The 20,993-nt window shown below is 61.4% G+C and overlaps 1 protein-coding gene across 5 annotated transcripts; it reads right to left on the bottom strand.

The window, feature by feature from the left end:
- Positions 1 to 3,124: 3,124 nt before the first annotated feature.
- DRG2 (developmentally regulated GTP binding protein 2) lies at positions 3,125 to 15,920 on the bottom strand. Of its 5 annotated transcripts, none has more exons than XM_059907103.1 (13): positions 15,730 to 15,920; positions 12,214 to 12,369; positions 10,592 to 10,722; positions 10,012 to 10,072; positions 8,681 to 8,771; positions 8,056 to 8,128; positions 7,850 to 7,940; positions 7,113 to 7,210; positions 6,797 to 6,873; positions 5,662 to 5,750; positions 4,887 to 4,945; positions 4,162 to 4,199; positions 3,125 to 3,815 (listed from the first exon to the last, which is right to left on the bottom strand). In XM_059907103.1, exons 1-13 carry the CDS (start codon positions 15,791 to 15,793, stop codon positions 3,776 to 3,778), a joined length of 1,068 nt encoding a protein of 355 aa, XP_059763086.1. In that variant the 5' UTR covers positions 15,794 to 15,920; the 3' UTR covers positions 3,125 to 3,775. The 5 variants fall into 5 exon arrangements, with proteins under 5 accessions (XP_059763086.1, XP_059763083.1, XP_059763087.1 ...); XM_059907100.1 differs by having other exon boundaries at positions 4,146 to 4,199; positions 15,730 to 15,918; XM_059907104.1 differs by having other exon boundaries at positions 10,592 to 10,681; positions 12,209 to 12,369; positions 15,730 to 15,918.
- Between the last annotated feature and the right edge of the window lie 5,073 nt (positions 15,921 to 20,993).

The raw sequence follows: 20,993 nt of genomic DNA on the forward strand, positions 1-20,993 counted from the left end.
CTGAGCCAAGATCTGAGGGATGAGGGAGCTAATCAGGTGGAAGAGGGAACAGTGTTGGGGCAGATGGAAGAGTATGCGCAAAGGCCAGGTGGTGAGAGAGGTGGAGTGACGTGGGGCATGCGGAGTGGCAAGCGGCCAGGATGGCAGGAGGCACCGGCCACGTGAAGCCGTGGGAGCTGGGGTGGGACTGTGGTCTCCATCTCTATGGCAGCAGGGAACGTAGCAGGGCTTTGAGCTGTCAGGGATGCTGCGAGCAGGTCTGAAAATAAAACTAACCAGCACGGCCAAGCTTTCTGACGTGCCGGGCTCAGGGCCAAATGCTCTCCCCCAGGGTGTCACTGGATCCTCACAGTGTGTAAGGTGGGAGCTGCCCTTCCCGCTGTGTAGATGGAGGATCTATAAAACAGGTCTCAGGGAGGTTAGGTCGCTGAGCGAAGGGCCCACGGCGAGGACCCGGCCACCTGGCTCCAGAGCGTCCTGCGCTCACCTGCGGCCTCACACTGCTCCTTGCGTGGCCGTCCTGGACAAAAGCTTTTGGGCCACTGTGTGGAGGATGGGGCGCGGGGGACAGTGGCTGTGCCGGGGTCAGCTATGGCGGGGGCCACGCTCAAGTCCAGTGGGCAGCCCCCGAGAGGGTTGTGTGGGGCCTTCGGGGCTGGCCCGGTGCCTGAGGCCAGGTGGGAGGTGTGGGAAGATGACAAGTTTGGCCTGAGACGCAGAGGGTTTTGGGGTGACCGTGGGCCATCCGGGTGGAGAGCTGGGGAGGCGGTTTAGCCCTGCAGGTCGGCGGTGACAGGGGCGAGGCTGTCTAGGAGAGGGACGGAGCGAGAAGGGGGGACCCCAACTCCGGCCTTAAGGACTGTGTGCCAAGGAGGCGGGGAGGGGCTGCCGAGGAGGGGCCCAGGGGAACGACACTAGAAACCTCGCAGCTCCACAGCGGGTGGCATGTGGCCTCGGCAGGAGCTCTTCTGGCATCACGCTGGGGAAGCTGAGGGCAGAGGGTGGACGTGGGGAAGCCAGGCCGTGACCGGTGGGGGGAGGGGGTGGCCACAGGGAATGATGCATCCGGGAGGAGTGTGTTTTCAGTGGTGAAGGCCCAGCAGGAAGGCGGCCGTCTGCACACCAAGGAGTGAGGCCTCGGGGCACCTCGATCTCTGACTTCCGGCCTTCAGAACCGTGAGAACATCTTGTCCATTGTTTAAGCCACCAGCCTGGGCACTTTGTTATGGTGGCCCCGGCCAGCTCACACAGACCCGCTGGCAAATCCTCAGGACAGACCCAGGAGAGAGCACGCGAGAGGCATGAAGGCCCTGAGGTGGCCTCTCCATCGTGGAGGGAGGGGTGGCTGCAGATGAGTGTGGGGTGTTAGGAGTTTTCCAGCCGGGGTTCGAGGGGGCAGGGCCGGTTCAGAGGCTGTCAGTGGCACAGGGAGACGCCCACCCTGGGTGGTGTAAGCACCACCCGGGGCCGGGCCAGATGGGATCTTGAGGAGGACAGATGAGCTTAGGGATTTTTGCCAAAGAAGGTTTCTGAGATGAGAAAGCGGGGAGTCTAAGCTGGAGAGGAAGGGACACAGGGACGAACACGGGGACGTGGAGGGACATTTGTGTCCTGAGCCCTTTGGCACCTGAGTCTCGTAAAGCTGCAGGCCAGGCCCCCTGGGAGCGCAGCCCTGCAGCCAGGGCAGAGGGACGTGTGGGTACTGCTGACCTTCATAAAGACAGGCCGTTTGAGCAGAAGGGACCTCAGGTCACCCTGGCCAGAGCCTCCCTGCACAGAAGGCCCAGGAGGATGAGTGATGGGAACAGGGGGCGCCTGGGGCAGGGGCTGACCTTTGGGGTGCACCTTGGTGGTGTGGGGCAGGGACTTTTGGGAGGTGTTGGGGGGCTTCACCAGCCCGAGGGATGCCTCCCCCAGCACGAGGTGCTGCAAGAGGCCAGTTCATGCCGACCTACCCTCGCGCAGGCTGGACAGCCTAACGATGCTGACCACAGATCCAGGAGGCCAAGGACCCACCATAGACGCACAGACTGCCCTGGAAACAAGCCCACCCACGGGAGAGACGTGGGGGCCCAGTGACCGGAGCCTCAGACCCTGCCCCCCAAGCCCACACTGGCCAAGGAGGCCCAGACCTCTGGCCTTATCTCCATCCTTTCCCAGCCTGCTTGGGGGACACAACAGGCCTGGATCTGATGCCCTGTGAACCTGAGGCAGGAAGCGGCAGTGACCATCACCCAGGCAGAAACCCTCCCTTGGGACCTTGTGGCCAGGCCTTGTGGCAGGAGGAGGGGCCAAGGTAAGCAGCCCACTGGCGCCGAGAGGAGGACTGCGCTGGGCGTCGATCATGTCATTTTACATATGAAGAAACCGAGGCTGAGACAGACCTCACGGTGAGGGAGCAAGGCCACAGCTCAGCCACCGCCCCCTCCCCCTCCCCCCTGCACCCTGCACCCTGGGGGTGCTAGTCAGAGACCCCAGGGGTCCAGAGCCGGGTCACCTTACCTGGGTCCAGTGGCCTGCTCCCTGCCCGCATGCCGCCCCACGGGGGTCCTTCGGCCAGGCCCCAGGAATGCGGCCGCCAGTGGAGAAGCTGTGTCTGTATCATGGGCGGCAAGCCCAGCCCACCACGCTGCCCGCCTGGGGCCCCATGCATATTTAATAATGTCTATTATTCCTGTTTTGTCACCGGAAAGGAGCCTGAGCAGCTGACAGAGAAGCCGAGAACAGCCGGGAGAGCTGGGCAGTGGGCCTGCTCCACACCCCAACCCCCCAGGGGCTCTGCCCCTACCTGCTGGCCCAGTGCCTCCGAAGACCTGTTGCCACCTGCCCCAAAGGCTGCAGGGCCAGGAGGAAGTCTTCTCATGGGCTCAGCAGCCTCAGACTGGGGTTCAAATCCCAGCTCTGCGCTCACAAGCCATGTAGCCGAGGGCAAGTCACTGCCCCTGGAGCCCAGGCTGCTCGCAGGCCCGCACGGCGCCTCGCATCCCTCCTCACAGAGGCCCCCCTGAACCCCAGGCTTGGGCCTGCTCCCCCAAGGCCCAGGCTCCACACGCTCACGGCTGCCCCGACCCAACCTGGCCACCGAGTTCAGCAAACTTACAAAACTGTCCTTAGTGAACAGGCATTGTTTCCACTTTTTATTTCAGGAAGGACAGCCGAGAGATTGGGGGTGCAGGGCGGGGTGGTATTTAGAGAAAGCGCAGAGCCCAGACTCCAAATCCCCCAGCCCAGGTGTCTGCACCGGCTGGGTCCTGGGCTCTGTGCTGGGCAGGGGGTGCCCGGGGATGGGGGGCGGATAGGGGGTTTTGTCCTGGGCAGCGCCCTCCCTGAGAACCAGAGAAGCTGGCAGGAGCTGAGGGGCCGCCAGGGACCCAAGTAGGCCCAGCTCCCCGCCTGGCACCAGGCCAGCCGTCTGCACTAGGCCCTAGCGGGGGGCAGGTGGGCAACTCGCTCACTCTGCGCTGGACGGGGCCAGGGGTGGGGTGGGGGGGAGACGGCGCAGGCCCAGGGACCCAAATAGGACCCCTTCCAGAGTCCAGTCTCACGAGAAACGCCGCCAGCCCAGCCCATCCCCAACCTCATCCCAAGGCCCCAGCATGCTCTCCACCATCTGCCCATTGAAGAAATTTCTGCAAACAGCAGAGACGTGAGAGGCCCCTTCCTGGGGTGCATTTGTATTTTCCCAGTTTAGGCTCCGGTGAGTCCCATGGGGGGCGGGGGCGGGGCCACTACTTCTTCACGATCTGGATGACGTCCTCGTGCTCCATGGTGTGGGTCAGGCCCACCCGCTGCGGGCTGTACTTGGTGCTGGTGCCCTGAGTGGGGAGCGGGACGGGGGGGCCACATCAGCCTCTGTACCCACCCGGCCGAGGCCGACAGTGTCACTGGAAGGGGGTGGAGGTGCAGATGGGGGGTCTAGAGTGGGGGTCCCAGCGCCAGCAGACCCCGCAGCCTCTGACAGCAGGACTCCCAGCGGTCCAACCGGCCCGGATCCCAAAGTGGGAGGGCCGTGTCCGGTCTGCAAGCCACACAGCCCGTAGAGCAGGACTGACCGACACCCCAGTCCCCACGCGGAAGGACGGGAGCTCCTGCCTGACCCTGGGGCTGCCCCGGGTGACCCTGCCCGCCTCCCGCCCGAGACTCACCCACACCAGCGCGTACTTGAACTGGCTGGCGAGTGACCGGTGGATGCGGTGGCACTGGGGGACGGGAGAGAGTCGGATGGCGAGCCCTTCGCACCCGCCGCCCCGCTGCCTGGAACAGACTTCTGCTCCCGGCCTCTGCGGCTGTCCCGCCAGGTGTGGCGGGAGCCCCACGTCCTGACAGGGCCTGAGAGGGCCAGGGCGTGTGCCACCCCCCACTGCACTCCCCTCTGTGTGGGACTGTTCAGCTGCAGGATCGGGCGGCTGGCATCTGTTGACCCCCAAGGACCCCAGTTCCGGCTGGGCACTGACGCTCACTAGCGTGTTGGGTGCACTGAGCCCCCGGGCGCGGAGCCGATGGGGCGCGTGGAGGGGCGGGCTGCGCGGGGGGCTGAGTGGGGGCAAGCGTGGGGGAGACACGCCTGGGAACGCACAACCCAGAATCGTCCTGGGCGGCAGCTCTGCTGACCGGACGCCTGAATGGCCCCGAGGACCCCGCAGCCCTGGTGGGACAGGATGGTGACGACCGCTTCCCAGGCATCTTCCCCGCGCCGGGCAGTGAGCCGAGTGCCTTACCCGCTGGACCCCATTCCACGCCGCCCCCTAACTGCAGCCGGGTGGCGGGACACGGGTCCAGCACCCAATTGCAACGCGGCGGCTGAGGGCCGGGAGGACGTCAGGCAGGACCCCGGGCGATGGGCAGAGCTCCCCCAACCCCGGCCTGGGCAGGTCTCCTCAACTCACCACGTGCTCCACAGAGGCCCCTTTCCGGAGGATGATGGCGTCCGTGAAGTCCGGCCTCTCTGCATAGACGGGCGGGGCGGGGCGGGAAGTCAGCAGAGTCAGGGCCCACTGCCACGCAGCCCCCCTCCGCAGGAAACGGAGGCCCTTCCAGTCTCCGGCCTTGGCCTGCCCTTCCCCCACTCCCGGGCACACCCTCGCTAAAAGCTCCGAACAGACTTCTATAGCTTTGACTCAACACAGAAAATCAAATTACACCCCAGTCCAGCGTGCAAACTCCTGCAAGCCCATCAGCCACAAGAGCCCCGGCCGAGGGGTCCCGCAGGAGAACCCGGGCTGGACCGGCCCCGGCCGGGCAGCCTCATCTCCCTCTGCGGACACGGCCAGGGTCGATGCAAACTGCCCAAACTCGGCCACTAGGCCGTGGGGTGTGAGGCGTGTGCACAGGGGTGGAACGTCGCAGAGGCCCCTGTGCCCAGTGCCCTAAAGCCTTGATGTAGCGTCTGTCACTGCCCGGGGAGCCACCGCCGGCGGTGTCTGTCCCATCCCCACATCCCCCTCAAGACCAGCAGCCCCAGAACTCGGCATTCTTTGCCACAAGGGCTCAGGCCAAGGCCTCTGACAGGCTGCGGTGGAGGGTGGTGCCGGCTCTGAGACGGGAGAAAAGCCGTCGTGTAAGAGACTGGCTGGGCCGGGGCTCTGGGCGCCTCGCGCAGGCTGGGCAACCCGGGGGAGGGGGAGGCCCGGCCGCCTCTTGGGCCGCGCGGCCCTGACTCACGGCCTCTCTTCTTGGTGTAGATGCAGGTCAGGGCCAGGTACTCCCAGAGCATCTCCAGCAGGTAGTCCAGGTTCAGCTTCATGCCGCAGCTGCCGGGAGGAAGGGGCCGGTCAGAGCTTCCAGGGCTCCCGGCACCCAGGCCAGTGCGGCCCAGCTGGCGCCCATGGGGCAGCACAACCGCAGGCCTGACGGCGCTTCAGCTGCCAACGCCTCTTGTCACTGTCACGTTCACGCCCAGCACAGCCTGCCGTCTCTCCGGGGCCGTGTGGCGGGCACAGGGCACCTGTGGCAGCTGGGGTGGCCAGAGGCACAGGATGACAATGCAGAGCCCACCCCCCGAGCGGCCCAGGGCTGCCCGGCAGGGGTTTCAGCGATGCGGTGACCCCTGGCTTGGTCCTTTGCCGCTGTATTGCCCTGAGTGGGGACCCGCCCTCCCCTGCGATGCACGTGAGCAGGTACAGGGGCGGCCTGCGGGGCCCTGAGGACGGGGCCCAGACGCAGCAGCAGGAGGGGAGCCGAGCTGTCCTGCGGGAAGGACACCCGCTCGCTGCTGCTCTTCGTGGCCGCTAGGGACGCCCAGGAAGCAGTCCTCGCGTGGGCCCAGGGCCCCCCTCCTCCCCAGTTCCCAAGGTCCCGCTCCCCAAGAGCCAAGCGTCACCGTGACGCTACAGAGCACCTGGGTGGAGCTGGGGAGCCAGCAGGGTGGGCACAAAGCCAGGCTGCCCCGACAGAGGGCCCCGCGGCCATGGCGGGCCAGAGCGCAGGCGGCTCCCGGGACCCACCCCTCAGAGAAGCCCCCACCCGAGGACTTCAGTCCCTTCTCCCTCCCAGCGGAGGTGACAGAAGCCACATCTTCCAGGGCCTCAGGAGCAGCGGGCTACAGCCTGGCTCTCTCTGGGGGTCTGCAGTTAACTGCTACCCACGAAGCCGCTAACCACTCTCACTCCCAGACCTTGGCGGATGAAGTCCTTCTGTTTTCTTAACCAGAGCTTACCCCATCACCCACCTGCCCCAGACAGGTTAGGGGGGCCTCGGCCAAGGTCACCAGCAGCTACCGGGATGGCCTCTCTACCCCGGGGCGCACAGAGGCCTGACAGATGGACTCCCGCTCAGAGAGGGCGGCCGCGAGCCTCACCTAATGACCACGCTGTCAGGTTTCCGGGCCAGGCGGTCCACTTCCTCCATTGAGATCTGGTCGATTTTATTATAAACCTGGGGTTGCAAAGGGGGAGGGGGTGTTGGGGAATGAGAGGAACAGAGCAGTGCGGCAACAGGGCCCCACCTGCTGACTCAAGGATGGGGAGAGGATGAAGGGGCCTGAGGCCCCCGGCCCCCCAGAGAGGCTGGGCTGGCACTCCGGGGTCAAGCCCAAGGCGCCTGCGGGACTCAAGCAGCTCCTGGGGTGAGGGCTCCCCTCCCACATGGCTGCCCCGGGGGCTGGCACCACTTACATACAAGCAGGGCATGTACACGCGGTTGCCCATGATCACGTCTATGAACTCGTCCGGGGAGCAGTCTTCTCGGAAGAGCACCTCCGCATTGAAGATCTCTGAGGGGCTAGGGTTAAGGGCAACCTGCGCGCCAGCAGCGCCCCCCCCCCCACCCCCCGCCCCAGCAGGGCCTGAAACAGCTGATCGCGAGATACGCTGCCGAGAGGGACCGTAAGGTTACCTGCTTTCACGGTTTTACCGTTTGGGGAGCTCCCTCACTTTTCTCAAGGAAGCACAACGTGTAAGGGGTTCAATCAATATTTTAAATCTTTGCCGTTACAACAGAAGAAACGACGTACTTGCCAGGATCGCCAAGGCAGCCACAGTTCCAGAGCCCGGAGCGCTGGTCCCGCTTCCCCTACAACACGAGCTCCCCCCGCGGCCACCCTGCCTCCGCTCCAACCCCCGCCCCCAGCCTGGCCACCCCCCACCCCCGGGGTCTCCCCGAGGCCTCCCCAACCCAGGAGGCCCCGTCCCTCGCCGTCTCGTCTTCCTTCCACACGTGACCGGCCTCGTACCCTGCAAGGAGCCAGGAATGCACGGCTGCGGCCTGGCCAGCCCGAAGCTTGGGGAGCGTGAGGCAAAGGGGACAGACGTGCCTCATGGGAGCTGGCCGCAGCTTTCCCGCGGCTTGGACGGAGCTGGGTGGTGTGGGCAGTCTGCGTCACCCGGGCCTCTCGCACCCCCGGGAAGGATGCTGTACTCGTGCAAGATCAGCTGCACCAGCTTCTCTGAGCACTGCGTCAGCGTGACCGTCGAGTTGAAGGAGATGCCGCCTCCTTTCTTGGGCTGGAGGAGCGAGGGAGGGGTGATGCTGACGGCGGCAGCTGCAGCCCGCACCCCTCGCCCCGCGGGCCGCGGCCGGTCCCACCCCCTCGCCGAGGCTCAGAGGCCGAGGCCTCACCTTGAAGTAGATGTTGGGCTTGTGCTTGTTGAGGCGGATGCCGACCGACCCCAGCTCCTTCTCCAGCAGGGACCTGGTGGAGACCCCGTGGCCTTCACAGGTGCCCGGGGCAGGCCGTGCGGCCCCCACTCTCCACGGCCGGCCCTCCCGCACCCGCCACCAGCCGCCGAACGTCCCCTCCCAGCAACCAAAGGTGCTGAGGAGGAGCCCCAGACCCTCTGGCCGGTCCGAGGGGAGATCGGCTGGTGTGCGGCCAGGGTGCAGATTGGCCTGCTGTGCCCTCAGCCGCAAGCCAGGGCGTGAGCAAGGCTCTGCTGTTTGGGGCCGGGCTCCTGGCAGACTCTGGGCAGCAACGGGGCACCCAGGCCCCTGCAGGCAGGAGCCAGAGCCTGGGTGGCACGGCACAGCCCCATCCTCCAGACACAAGCCTCTCAGGGAGGCTGCCCCAGGCCGCCTGCACTGGGTGTAGCCGTGGACAGTCCTGCCACTGCTCCCACGTGGCAGAGGGCCAAGCACCCCTGGGACCACCCACCATGAACTCAGGGACACACGGGCGGTAGCCAGTGTCCTGTTCCCCCCGCAGGGCCTTCCCAGGCTGTCAGCCTGCCCCGCCCCAACTGCGGACCTCTGCACCTCTCCCTTGGTGGCGTCCAGCATCATGATGACGACGTCGGCTGTGCGTGCCACGGCGATCACCTGCCGGCCACGGCCCTTCCCTGGTCAGGAGGGAGGAACGTGGTTACACAGTGACATGGGCAGGACCGCGGGACGCCCCTAGCCCACGGCGCGTAGATTCCTGCCCCTTACAGACCCGCATGGACTCTGCCACGTGCCACCCCCGGGCTGGCACTTCTCTTGAGCCCTGTCTTACTCGTGGAAATGTGTTTTAGGAGGAACCCCGACACCAGCGCCTGGGGAGGAGAAGCGCCCCCCGCTGCCCACCCCTCCGTGGGCCCTGAGCTGGGTGCTCCTCCACCCGCAGAGCCACGCCGGGCAGTCGGTGTTATCTGCCTGTTCCAGACACGAGCAAACCGAGGCCTGGCTTAGCAACACTCAGCCACTTGCCCAAGACCACAAAGCTACGTGGTTCCAGGATGTGACGAGTCCGCCCCTCCCGGAACCAGGGTTACAGAGAGGAAGCAGCAGACGGCACAGGGGGAGGGGCTGTAGGAGCCGCCACCAAGGTCAGACCCTGCCATCAGACAACCAGAGAAGGCAGGCACCAGGCCACGGTCACACAGCCACTTGGGGACTGACGTCACAGCAGGGGACCCAGTGGTCTCCAGGGGCCTCCTGACTACAGCGGGTGGGCCTCCCCCGCGGGGGCCAGGCCTCCTCCTGCTGGCTGGGATGGCAGGTTCCTGGGGGTCCACCATCGCTCCCCACGCCAATCCAAGTAGGCAGGACCTCGCCCTGATGAGGGCGGTGGGCATGGGACCCCCAGGAGGAGGCTCCAACTCCAGTCCCGCACTCCACAGGGGCACGGGCAGACGGGCAGACGCTCAGCCGTCCGTCCCCGCGCTCCTCCCGGCCGTGAGAAGGAAATGACGACACTCGCTCAGTCACAGGGGTGTCAGAGGATTAAGCGAGCCAACGGTCCACACGGAGCTGGCACCTGGCAAGGGAGGGATGACCCCAGCGGGCAGCCACCCGCCACCAAAGCCGAGGGCGTGTCCCATCTCAGAGAACAGGGCTCCACTGCCATGCGCCCATCCCTGGCAGGGTCCACCACACACTGGACGTGGGAACCAAAGCTGCCTGGTGAGCCGTGCGGCCCTGGGCAAGTCACCCACCTCCCGGGCCTCGGTCCCCTCAGCTCTGAGGCCAGAGTCCCTCGGGAACAGAGCACTGGGCCCTGGGAGGGGCTGTGAGCCCAACCCTCCCGTCAACTGTCCCCAGGCGCCCACAGGGGGGCCTGGGCTCCACCCCGCCCCCACCACCTGCTCCCCCTCCCACCTTGTGCTGCGCCTTCGATGATTCCAGGGAGGTCCAGGAGCTGGATGTTGGCGCCTTTGTACTAGGATGCAGGAGAGGAGGTAAGGCGGGGCCGGCGGGCTGCAAAGGGGCCTCCCGGGCCAAGTCTGAGCCACGCCCCCACCCCAGCCAGCCTGGCGCAGACCATGCCCCGAGAGCCGAGGGGCCGCCTGGAGGGCGTGCGCTTCTATAAGCCCCCAGCGGCCACTGCTGACGGTAAGAGCTCCTCACAGGGAAACCACCTCGCGGAGGGAGGCCCACGGCCACAGAGCCCCAGCTGCCCAAGGCGCCAAAGCTTCTCGGGGAACAGAAGGAGCCAGCCAGCCAGCCACAGGTGACCCGAGCCAGGGCGGTACAGGGCAGTGGGGCACAGAGGGGCACCGGGGAGAGCTGTGCATGCTGGCAGACTCTCGGAACCAGCCAGGATTGCAGGACGGGCCAGGCGTCTCTGGGGTCCTGGCAGCCCAAGCCCCAAGCTCAGCCCACAGCCTCCCCCCACACACAACACACACACACACACACGCTCACCCTCCCTCCTGGGATCCGGCAAACCCCGACTTACTTCAATGACCCCAGGGATGCAGGTCAGGGTTGTGAACTCATAGGACGCAGCCTCACTGGCCGTGGAGGTCATCAGGCTCAGGAAGGTAGACTGGGAGAAAGCAGGTCGTTGCAGCGGGGGTCCTGCCCCACCTCCAGGAGAAGCCCAGGTGTGGGAGCCTGCGACTCAGGGAGACCCCCATCCCCCCGCTGGGGTGTGACGAGAACAGCTGGAAAAGTCACCTCTGGCCCTGCCTGGGGGGTTCCACACCACAGGGCCGCCCTGTGCCTGAGGCCTCAGGCCTGCCTCGGGTGGACACAGGGACCTGGTTCCTAAGGGGTTCCCCCGCTACACTGGGGCCCATCCCCAGCTCCACGGACCCTCCAGACCCTCCTGGGCCCAGAGAACCTGGAGCAGGTGTCGGTCCCACGGCACACAGCAGGAGGGTACGGAGGCAGGGACCCTCCCGCCTGAGAGCGCCAGCCGGTGGCGCGGGGCTGCGAGGGAGGGAGGGGAGCGGAGAGGATCCGGATGGGACCTCGCGGCTGGCCCACGGTGGGAGTGGGGCCACACTCGGCCGGCACTGAGAGACCCGGCCTGCGGTCCTGCTTCTGCTGGGGGCCCTGGACCTCGTCCCGGTCCCGACCTCGTGAAGAAGGTGACAAGGCAGGGGGAGCGCGGCGACCACAGTGATGGACGCTGTGGCCCAGAGGCCAGCAAAGCAGCGGGCAGTGCCAGGAGGGCAGCCCAGCCCGGCCCGGCGCCCCCATCCTAGTCAGCAGGAAGCCGGGGCACAGCTCACTCACACGCCCTCAGGCCCCTGGAACCCAAAACAGGGCTCATGAAAGAATCACAGGCCTCAGATCACAAAGTCTCTGCCCAGGGGGCCTCTTGGAAACTTGAGGAAACGTAAAAACCTGGTGGGGTAGACAGGTGTGGACAGACGGGCGGCCCTGAGAGCCATGGTTGCCAGAGGCCAACCTGGGGGACACCCCTGAACCTGTCTGGCCCCTGCAGGAGGGCGGCCTGCGCCCTCCCGTGCTCAGAGAGCCCAGATTCCCAACAGGGCCCAGACCCCAAGGGCACAGCTCTCGGTCACTAGAGTGGCTCCTCCTGGCCTGGGCTTCTCACCCGGGAGAGAAGGCCTTGCAGGCTGGAAAGTAAGATCGAAAGAAAAGGCTAAAACGAGCGAATCCACGGCAACACCCTAGGAGTCAAAGCCTGGCTGTGCTCGCCGGCCGCCCGGGGGTCACACCGGTCAGTTCAAGGCGCCCCGCCACCCTCGCTCCCCGACGGCCTCCGCCTCAGGTCCTCTCCTCGGGGCTCTGCTCACACACCTGCTCACAGGGCAGCTGCCCCGCTCCACGCGCCTGCCCTTTCCCTCTCCTCCGCGAGCTCGGGGCTGAGTGGGCAGGGGCAGAACGTGCCCGGCACGAGGCGCACACTCAGTGAACGTCTGTGCTCGGGGACAAGGCAGAGGCCAGCGGGGCCTCTCCTGCTGGAGAGTCCCCGCCGGGCCCGGGGAGGCTGGGTCTCCTGCACCCCGGAGCCGGCTCAGAGAGGAGGGAGGGGGCGCGGCCGCGGCAGAGCGGAGACCAGCCACCTTCCTCCCCGAGGCCTGCGGTGCCCATCACTGACCTTACCCACAGAGGGGAAGCCGATCAGCGCCACGCGGGCGTCGCCCGACTTCATGACATCGAAGCCCTCGCCTTTGGATGAGGACGATTTGGAGGGTTCCAGGAGCTGGGCCCGATACTTGGCGAGTTTTGCTTTCAGCAGGCCCAGGTGATACTCGGTGGCTAAAAGACAACACAGGATGGAAGGTGAGTGTCCCGGGTGGGTTGGGAGGGTCCCGTATGCAACCAAATACACGCAACCGAATGTGGGCCGGGACCCTCAGAGCCAGACAGCAACCGACAGACCGACAGGACCCAATGTCAGCGGTTCTCAGCCAGGGCGGCACCACTCCTGGGGGCATCCTGGAGGGCGTTTTCAGGTGTCGCTGCGATGGTGAAGTGACGGTGAAGTCTTCACGGGCACTTATCAGGCAGGAACCGGGGAAGCCCGCAGCTCTACAAGGTGTAAGTCAGTCCAGCAGAGCCAAGAACTGTCCCGTGTCGCAGGGCCACAGAGGGAGCCTGGATTAGGACCTCTGGGGCCCAGAGCCTCACAGGGCATTTTTACAGCGTTAACAGACACTGACGTTCCCAGGAGTGGAACTACTGTGTATGTTGAGGGAAGACTGTGGCATGTTTTGTTTGAAACTTCACCTAGACGGGCTTGCCTGCTTGGGACCCCAGGCTGCCAACAGGGAGGCCTCGTGTAGGGGACGTGAGTCACCCACACGACACACCTGCACCGTCTGCACTGTGGCTGCCACATGCCCGGTGATTCTGCCCAGAGCTGCAAACACCTCACCGCCTCCTTGTAACTCCACTGTATCTTGGCTGTGCCCCTACATTCACTTATTGAAATAAACCCTATTTTAATTATAAATTACTTTCCTTTTTCTCCTCCTTGATATCGATTTTTTCCAAATTCTCAATGTACGTAAGTTACACTACTGATGGGGAGCTGCATTGCAGGGCGGCAGAGCGGGGGTACAGGACCTCAGCTACGTGTCATGTCGCTATGGTCAGGTGACCGGCCCGGCCACGTCCCGTCTCCACCACTGTCCCTCTCATTCGCACAGGCCAGCCGCCCATTCTCGCCTCAGGACCTTTGCACTTGTCACCCCATTTCAACCTCATCTTCCCAAGGCTGGCTCCTTCTCAGCTCAAAGTCACCTCTTTGAAGAGGCCTCCCCTGCCCAGTCACACAGAGGCAATGTCACGCAGAGCTTCAGAGCCTGTGTTGGAATTCCATCCTGAAATTCCAGGCCATTTTACTTTGGAAAAGTTACTTAACCTCCTTGTGCATCAGTTTCTTAATCTGCAAAATAGGGACGTCAGCAGCGGTAACGACTTCAGCAGATTTCTGTGATTAAAGAAAGCTCTGGGAACAATGACCAGCACATAGCAAACTCTCAATACAAGTTGGTTATTATTACTGTCTGCAGTAACCCCCACCCCTGCCAGGCCCCTCGCTGGTCCCATTTGTCGTCTTCATGGCTTCTCAGCACCATTTGAAACTAGAGCCAACCCTGGAATAACACGGGTTTGAACTGCACGGGTCCACTTATACGGGAATTTTTTTCCAGTGATATCACAGTGCTGCATGGTCCGCGGTTGACTGAATCTGTGGATGCGGACCGTGGACATGGAGGGCTGGCTATCGGATGTGGCATTCTCAGATCGTGGGATCTGCGGTGGGTCCCGGAACCAATTCCCCCCCTCCCCCATACCGAGGGACGACTGAATCTTGTTTCTTTGCTTCCCTCCCTCCAGAAGGGCAGGATCCCCAGCTTCCGGTGTGGTGCTCAGGAAGTGTTTTGGCAAGTGAATGAGTGAATTGAGGGCAGTGAGAAGTGGTCAAGGACAAGCTCAGCAAGTCAGGTTCACGTGGTCCTTTCTGTCACCCCAGCGCATGGGACTGAGCATCTCTGAAGGGAAGGACTAGGTCTTGATCCCTTAATCACCTTTACATCCCCTCCTGGACCACTGCCAAAGCGGCAGCATCTCAGGCCTCCCTGCTACTTTCCTTGAGCCCCACAGATGATACTCCGCAGAGCAGCCAGGGGGAACTTTTAAAACAGACGTCTCTGCTGCTGAACACCCTCGACTACCTTCCACTGCCCTCAGAACGCAACCTGGACTCTTTCGCATGACCTACAAGGCCTACACGACTGGCCCACTCCTTTCCCATCCTGCACTCCAGCCCCAGACCTTCAGCTCCTTCAACAAGCCAAGTTCATTCTTGCCTCAGGGCCTCTGCACCAGCTGTTTCCTCTGCCAGGAACAGTCTCCCCCCAGGTCTTTGCATGGCTGGTTCCTTCTTCTCATTCTGGTCTCAGCTCAAACGTCCCCACCTCATGGTGGTCTTCTCTGATCATCCCACCTTAGTAGCCCCAGCCCCTACCCCGACACGCTTGCTACATCACCCTAGTTTGTCTCCACAGCGTTTATTATTGGCTGAAATTATCTTGTGTATTCAGCTACCAGTTTACAGAGGGTCCACTGAAAGGTCAGCTCCATGCGGGCCAGTATGTGCCAGCTGTTCACCGCTTCAACCGCAGTGCCTGGCACCTAGTAAGGGTTCCGCAAGTATTTACAGAATGAGAGTGAAGGAAGACCCCCAACTTCACAGCCAAGGGAGGACAGACACTGAGACCAACCACCGGCTTGCTTCCTGCTCCTGCAACCCCACAGCAGGGCTGGTCAGGCACTGGGCCTCGCCCACGACAGCCAACCGCATCTCCCACTACTGCAGACCCTCCTTCTCATCTAGACTCTTCTCCTCACTCTCCCATGAACACGCCGTGCTCACCTCACCTCAGCTGCCGTGCCTTTGCCTCAGCAGTGCCCCTCTCCTGGAATCCCCTCCCCTCAACCAGCTCAAGTCCCACCTCCTCCTGGAAGCCTTTTTGGGTGTCACCGGTCTCCTCTCCTCACTGCTCCTCTCCTCTGAGCTCCCGCAGCCCTTACAGTCTGCGCCCAGATCTGATGCTTCATCAAGTGCTACCTACGCTGCGGGACTCACTTTAATACCGAGTGCTCACGTGCATCCAGTGCTTTGCAAACAGAATCTGGTTAAACTTAGTTGTGAGCTAAGAGGGGGCACGGGGTTATTACCCTCATCTGCAGAGGAAGACACTGAGGCTCACTGAGGTGAGGTGACTTCCCAAGCTTTCACAGCATGTACGAGGTGGAGCCGGGGTCCAAACCCAGGTCCGCCAGACTCAAGTCCTGACTGCCTCCACCCCACCGAGGTGCTCCGGGAAGCTGGCGAGGCTGTATCTGTGGCGGGGGGGGGGGGCGGTCTCCTCCTGGACTTTCCCTCACAAAGGAGCAGTGCGCCAATCCACCAGGCCCGCCCGCCAGGAGACCCGGCTTCGAACCCCGACCCCGCCTCTCCGGGTCGGATGCTTGCTCCGTATGCTGGGGTTCTCTACTCGGCCCCCAGGTCTGGCCCTGATCCGCGCCCTCGGGATCCCGCCCGGCCCCTCCGGCTCCGGCAGCGCCCCCCGCCCGCCGCAGACGCCCCGCCGGGCCGGCCCTCACCCTTGTTCTTCTGCGTGCGGGCGATCTCCTTCTCGATCTCGGAGATCTTCTCCAGGATCCCCATGGCGGCGGCTGAACCAGGCGCACAGGCGAGGCAGACTGCAGCGGCTCCGCGAACCCTGGCCCGTCAGCGGCGGCAGATCAGCGTGCGTCGGAAGGCCACCGAGAACGGCGTCCGCGTGCGCCCGGCGCGCCGGGATTCAGAGTCCGGGCGGGCGACGTCGAGCGCAGTGCCAGACGCTATTGGTTCCGCCCGCTGGGCCGGCGGGGCTGGGGAGGGGTGGGGGATGGGCCGGGCCGGGGCGTGGCCAGGCCGGCGGGGGCGAGGCCAGGCGAAGATGTGCAGGAGCGGGGCGTGGGAGACCCAAAGGGACCCTCCCGCGGTGGACTCCGCACTGCGGGTCCCCAGCGCAGCCGACTTTGCCGGTGTAAAGAAAAGGCGCTGAGCTGAAAGTCTGGTGGCTTATTTTGTGTCGAGGTTAAATGCGGGTCCCCAACCTAGCCTTACTACCTGCCAACAGATGCCTCCTGATAGGACGCAGTATAGACAGCACCTCTTATGCGGAATTCTTGCCAAAAAATACTGTCTGACTTTAGACCCGAGGAAACATCAGACAAATCTAGAAAGTGGTACATTTTATGGGACAAGTGGCCTGTCTTCAAAATTGTCAATGATGTAGGTGGAGGGGCTGGCGGTGGGGGAAGGATTGTTCTAGATTAAGAGATGTTAAATATAATGTGTGGACCTTGCCTGGATTCTGGTTGAAATTTTTTTTTTAAATATATTTATTTTTGGCTGTGTTGGGTCTTCGTTGCTGCGTGCGGGCTTTCTCTAGTTGCGGCGAGCTGGCTTCTCATTGCGGTGGCTTCTCTTGTTGCGGAGCACGGGCTCTAGGCGCGCAGGCTTCAGTAGTTGTGGCACGTGGGCTCAGTAGTTGTGGCTCGTGGGCTCTAGAGCACAGGCTCAGTAGTTGTGGCACACGGGCTTAGTTGCTCCGTGGCATGTGGCCTCTTCCTGGACCAGGGCTCAAACCCGTGTCCCCTGCATTGGGAGGCGGATTCTTAACCACTGCGCCACCAGGGAAGTCTCGTCTGGTTGAAAAATTTAAAAGCAGTTATGAGAAGACATTCTTAGGACAATTGGGAAAAATCTGACTTTGGATAGAATATTAGATATTACAGAGTTATTGCTAATTTTCCTGGGTGTAATTATGTAGGAGATTTTCTTTATTCTTAGCAGATGCACGTGGTGGTGGTGGTGTTCAGGTGTTGTCTTTGTCTGCTCAGGCTTCCATAACAAAATACCGTTCACTTAAACAAAAGAATTTAATTAGCTCACAGTTCTGGAGGCTGGAAGTCCCACATCAGGGTGCCAGAATGGTTGGGTTCTGGTGCAAGTCCCATTCCTACCTTACAGACCACCGCCTTCTTGCCACGTCCTTACGTGGCCTTTCCTCGGGGAGTGTGCACAGGGGGAAAGAGAGAGAACTCGCTGGTGATTCTTCTTATAAAGGCACTGATCCCATTAGGAGAAGCCCCCTCTTATGACCTCAATTGACCCCAAAAACCTCCCAAAGGCCCATCTCCAAATACCATCACACTGGGGGCTAGGGCATCAACATATGAATTTGGGGATGTGACACAAACATTCAGCCCCCAACAGGGGTAAAAGGTCACGATGTCTATACCTTACTTTCAAGTATGTGTGTGTGTGTGTGTGTGTATATATATATATATTCAGAGAAAGCGTGAAGGAAATGTGGCATTATGTTCACACTTGTTGAACCTGGGGGAAGGGGTGTGTGTGTGTGTATGAATTATCCTTTCAACTTTCCTGCATGTTTTTAATACAAAGTTGGGAGTAGGGAGCAGGTCATTGGAAATCATGCTGTGTTCAGAGCCAAGGTTCATAACTGTGTGTGCTTGGTTAAATTTCTTAACCTCTCTGAGCCTGTTTCTACACCCTGAAAACGGGGGTAACATGGTTGCTGTAAAAATGAAATAAAAGATAAAGTTTGCTTGCTCATAAGTCCTCCTTGAATGCCAGAGCCACTGTCAGTCACGTGTCCTCCAGGGGTGTCACATCCTCCCCAGACTCAGCCCACGTTTACCAAACGCCTATTATGCACCAGGCTCCAGGTTGGACAGGGGTGTCGTAAGCTCCAGCTTGCCGCTCTCCTCCTCCTCTGACAAAGCAAGGTTACAAGCCATGCAAAGTGCGTGGCCCAGTGGCTCAAGCTATTCACGGCAGGGCTGAGATGTGAAGTCCAGGGACCCCAGGGTAACAGGCAGACAGCGAGGAGAACATCTATGTCTGCGGGCTCTGTGAAGTTCAGAGAAGATGGGAGGTGAAAGCCTCTGGGAACTGGGCAGTCCAGGAAAGCGTGGAGCCCTAGCCCGGTGCGGGGGGAAGGTCCTCTAATTCCCTCTGCCCCAAGACGTGGCTCCCGGCTTTGACTGCCACCACCCTTGTGCCCACGAAGGTGTGTTCACTACCGGCTTACATTTGGGGAGGTGGAAATGTCCTGGAATGCGACTCACCTTTCAAGAGTCCTGGCATCTCTGCTGTTGTGTCTGCTTCACTCGCAATCCCCGGGGGTCTGTTTCTTCATAAATACTGTGAAATCAGGCCTACTCCCAGGGTTAAGGGAGAAAACCTAAATATCAAGCGTTTTCTAGGCAACGGGGCCTTTCCTGCTTGGAAGGTCTGGGTCCTCCAAACCCAAACCTGGGAAGCCAGCTACCAACCTCGCGTGTTCATGTCACCCGAGGAATCTCTGAGTAAGAGTTTACAAACTTCTGAAGTGGCTGCTACTGGAACTGTAAAATATTTGATTTGTGCATCAAAGGATACTATCAACAGAGTGAAAAGGAAACCCACGGAATGGGAGAAATATCTGCAAACCATATATTGGATAAGGGGTTAATACCCAGAATAGATAAAGAAGTCATTAGTCAACAGCAACACAACAACCTGATTTTTAAAATGGATGAAGGACTTGAGTAGACGTTTCTCCAGAGAAGATATATGGATGGCCGACAGCACGTGGAAAGATGTTCCACATCACTAGTCATTAGGGAAATGCAAATCAAAACCACAGTGAGATAACGCCTCACACCCGTTAGGACGGGGTGTGTATGTGTGTGTCTGTGTGTATTTTACATATATATATAGAGAGAGAGCGAGCGAGAGAGAGAGCGAGCGAGAACAAGTGTTGGTGAGAACACGGAGAAAGTGGAACCCTTGTGCACTGTTGCTGGGAATATAAAGTGGTGCAGCCAACTATGGAAAACAGTATGCAGGTTCCTCAAAAATTAAAAATAGAACTACCATATGATCTGGCAATTCCACTTCTGAGTACGTATCCAAAAGTGAAAGCAGAGACTTGAAGAGGAATTTGTACACCCACGTTCATTATTCGCAATACCCCAAAACTGGGAGTAACCCAAGTGTTTGCTGATGGATGAACGGATAAACAAAAGGTGGTCTATACATATAATGGAATATTATTCAGCCTTAAAAAGGAAGGAAATTCTGACACATGTTAAGTGAAACAGGCCAGTCACAAAAAGACAAACACTGGCAATTCCACTTACATGAGGTCCCTGGAGCCGTCAGGTCCATAGAGAAGGAAAGTAGAAGGGTGGGTGCCAGGGGCCGAGGGTGGGGAGTTGGTGTTTAATGGGGACTGAGCTCCACTTTGGGAAGATGGAAAAGTTCCAGAGATGATGGAGGTGATGGGTGTACAACACGATGAATGTGCTTAATGCCACTGAATTGGACACTTCAAAGTGGCTAAAATGGTAAATGTATACTGTGAATATTTTACCACAATTTAAAAAAAACCTCATTACGTAAAATAGTATGAAATAACTTGCCCGCAAAACCTTTTGAGCACTTTCCTTCCCTCCCACGCTTGCTCTGATTCCCACTGGCCTCTACCGGTCCGTGCAAGCCGCTCCCTCAAGGTCAGAAGTGACCTTCACGCAGCTGGACCCCATGGTCAGCCCTGAGCGTCGTGGACACAGTGGGTCCCTCCTTCTCCTGAAGGCCCTGCCGTCCCGCGGCCCGCAGGACCCCCGCTCCCTGGCCTCCCCCGCCATCCTGCTGCTTCCACCGCGGGTCCCTCCTCCCATCCGTGAGCGCCCCCATCTCATGGTTTTAAACAGCCTGTCTACATGCTGACAGCTCTCCAATCCTCATCTCCAGTCCAGACCTTCCTCCTGAATTTCAGGGCCGCACGGCCACCATCACTTGGAGTCTAACCTCTATTTCCCTCAGACTTAACGCGTCCAAAACTGAGCTCCATGCCCTCCCCTCAGACCCCCTCCACCGTCGGCCGCTGCGTCCTGGGCACCAGCCAGCTGGGAGCGGCCACGCGTACGGGCAGGAGCAAGCAACATCGCCCCCCAGACCCGGCCGCCAGAAACCCACCGCCCGACCCTCACGGGCCCAGGGTGACCACGGGCGGCCCAGTTAGCGCCGGACCAGCCTGTGGCCGCGAGCGCCCACGGCTGGAGGGGCGGAACCCCCCACCTGTGCCACGTGCACTGGAGATGAATGCGCAGTCCAGGTGCATCTTCCCGGAAGCCGCTGTCCGTCACGGCTCTGTGCGTTCTTAGATTCTGGATTCGTCGGCTGGGCATCTGCTCACCACAGGGCCAATTACATTAACTACAGCTTCTGATTTCCTGCATCCCTGCTGCCCCCCCAGAGCCAGCCCGTTCTCAGGGGAGGCAAAGGCTCCCACTCCCCCGTGTGGTTCTCCCACACAGACCACCATCCCGGAGCCCACACCGCTGCTATACCTCCTCACGCAACTGTCAAGCCACTACCCCTGGCCTGATCCTCCCAGGGCCAGGCAGCCTCATGCCCCAGGCCCGCCCGAATCACTCCAACTAGCCGGCCCTACCCGGTTTGCCCCCCTCTCCCCCCACGCCCTTCCCTCGGAAAGCCCAACAAAGACCGTGGTTTCTGTTTACCTTCTGCCCAAAACGTGGTGCTCCCCACACGGCCCCGCGTGGCAGGCGTGCTCCCTCCTCTTGAGAAACGCAAGTCATACAAATCCCTCCGCGTCTCCACCCCGACATCTCCATGAATCAAACGTCGGCAGCGAACAAATGAGACGTTGACCCCAACTGACACAGAGGCTGCTGGTTCTTCCAAACGCCTCGGACCCCCCGGACGGCTCTCGCTGTTACACTTCCCAGGCAGCCTGTCAGCTTTACCCTCTCCAGCTCGGCAGTGGGCTCTCACTGGTCTC

Source organism: Balaenoptera ricei, chromosome 20, assembly GCF_028023285.1.
Source record: "Balaenoptera ricei isolate mBalRic1 chromosome 20, mBalRic1.hap2, whole genome shotgun sequence".
Taxonomy (NCBI): Eukaryota; Metazoa; Chordata; class Mammalia; order Artiodactyla; family Balaenopteridae; genus Balaenoptera; species Balaenoptera ricei.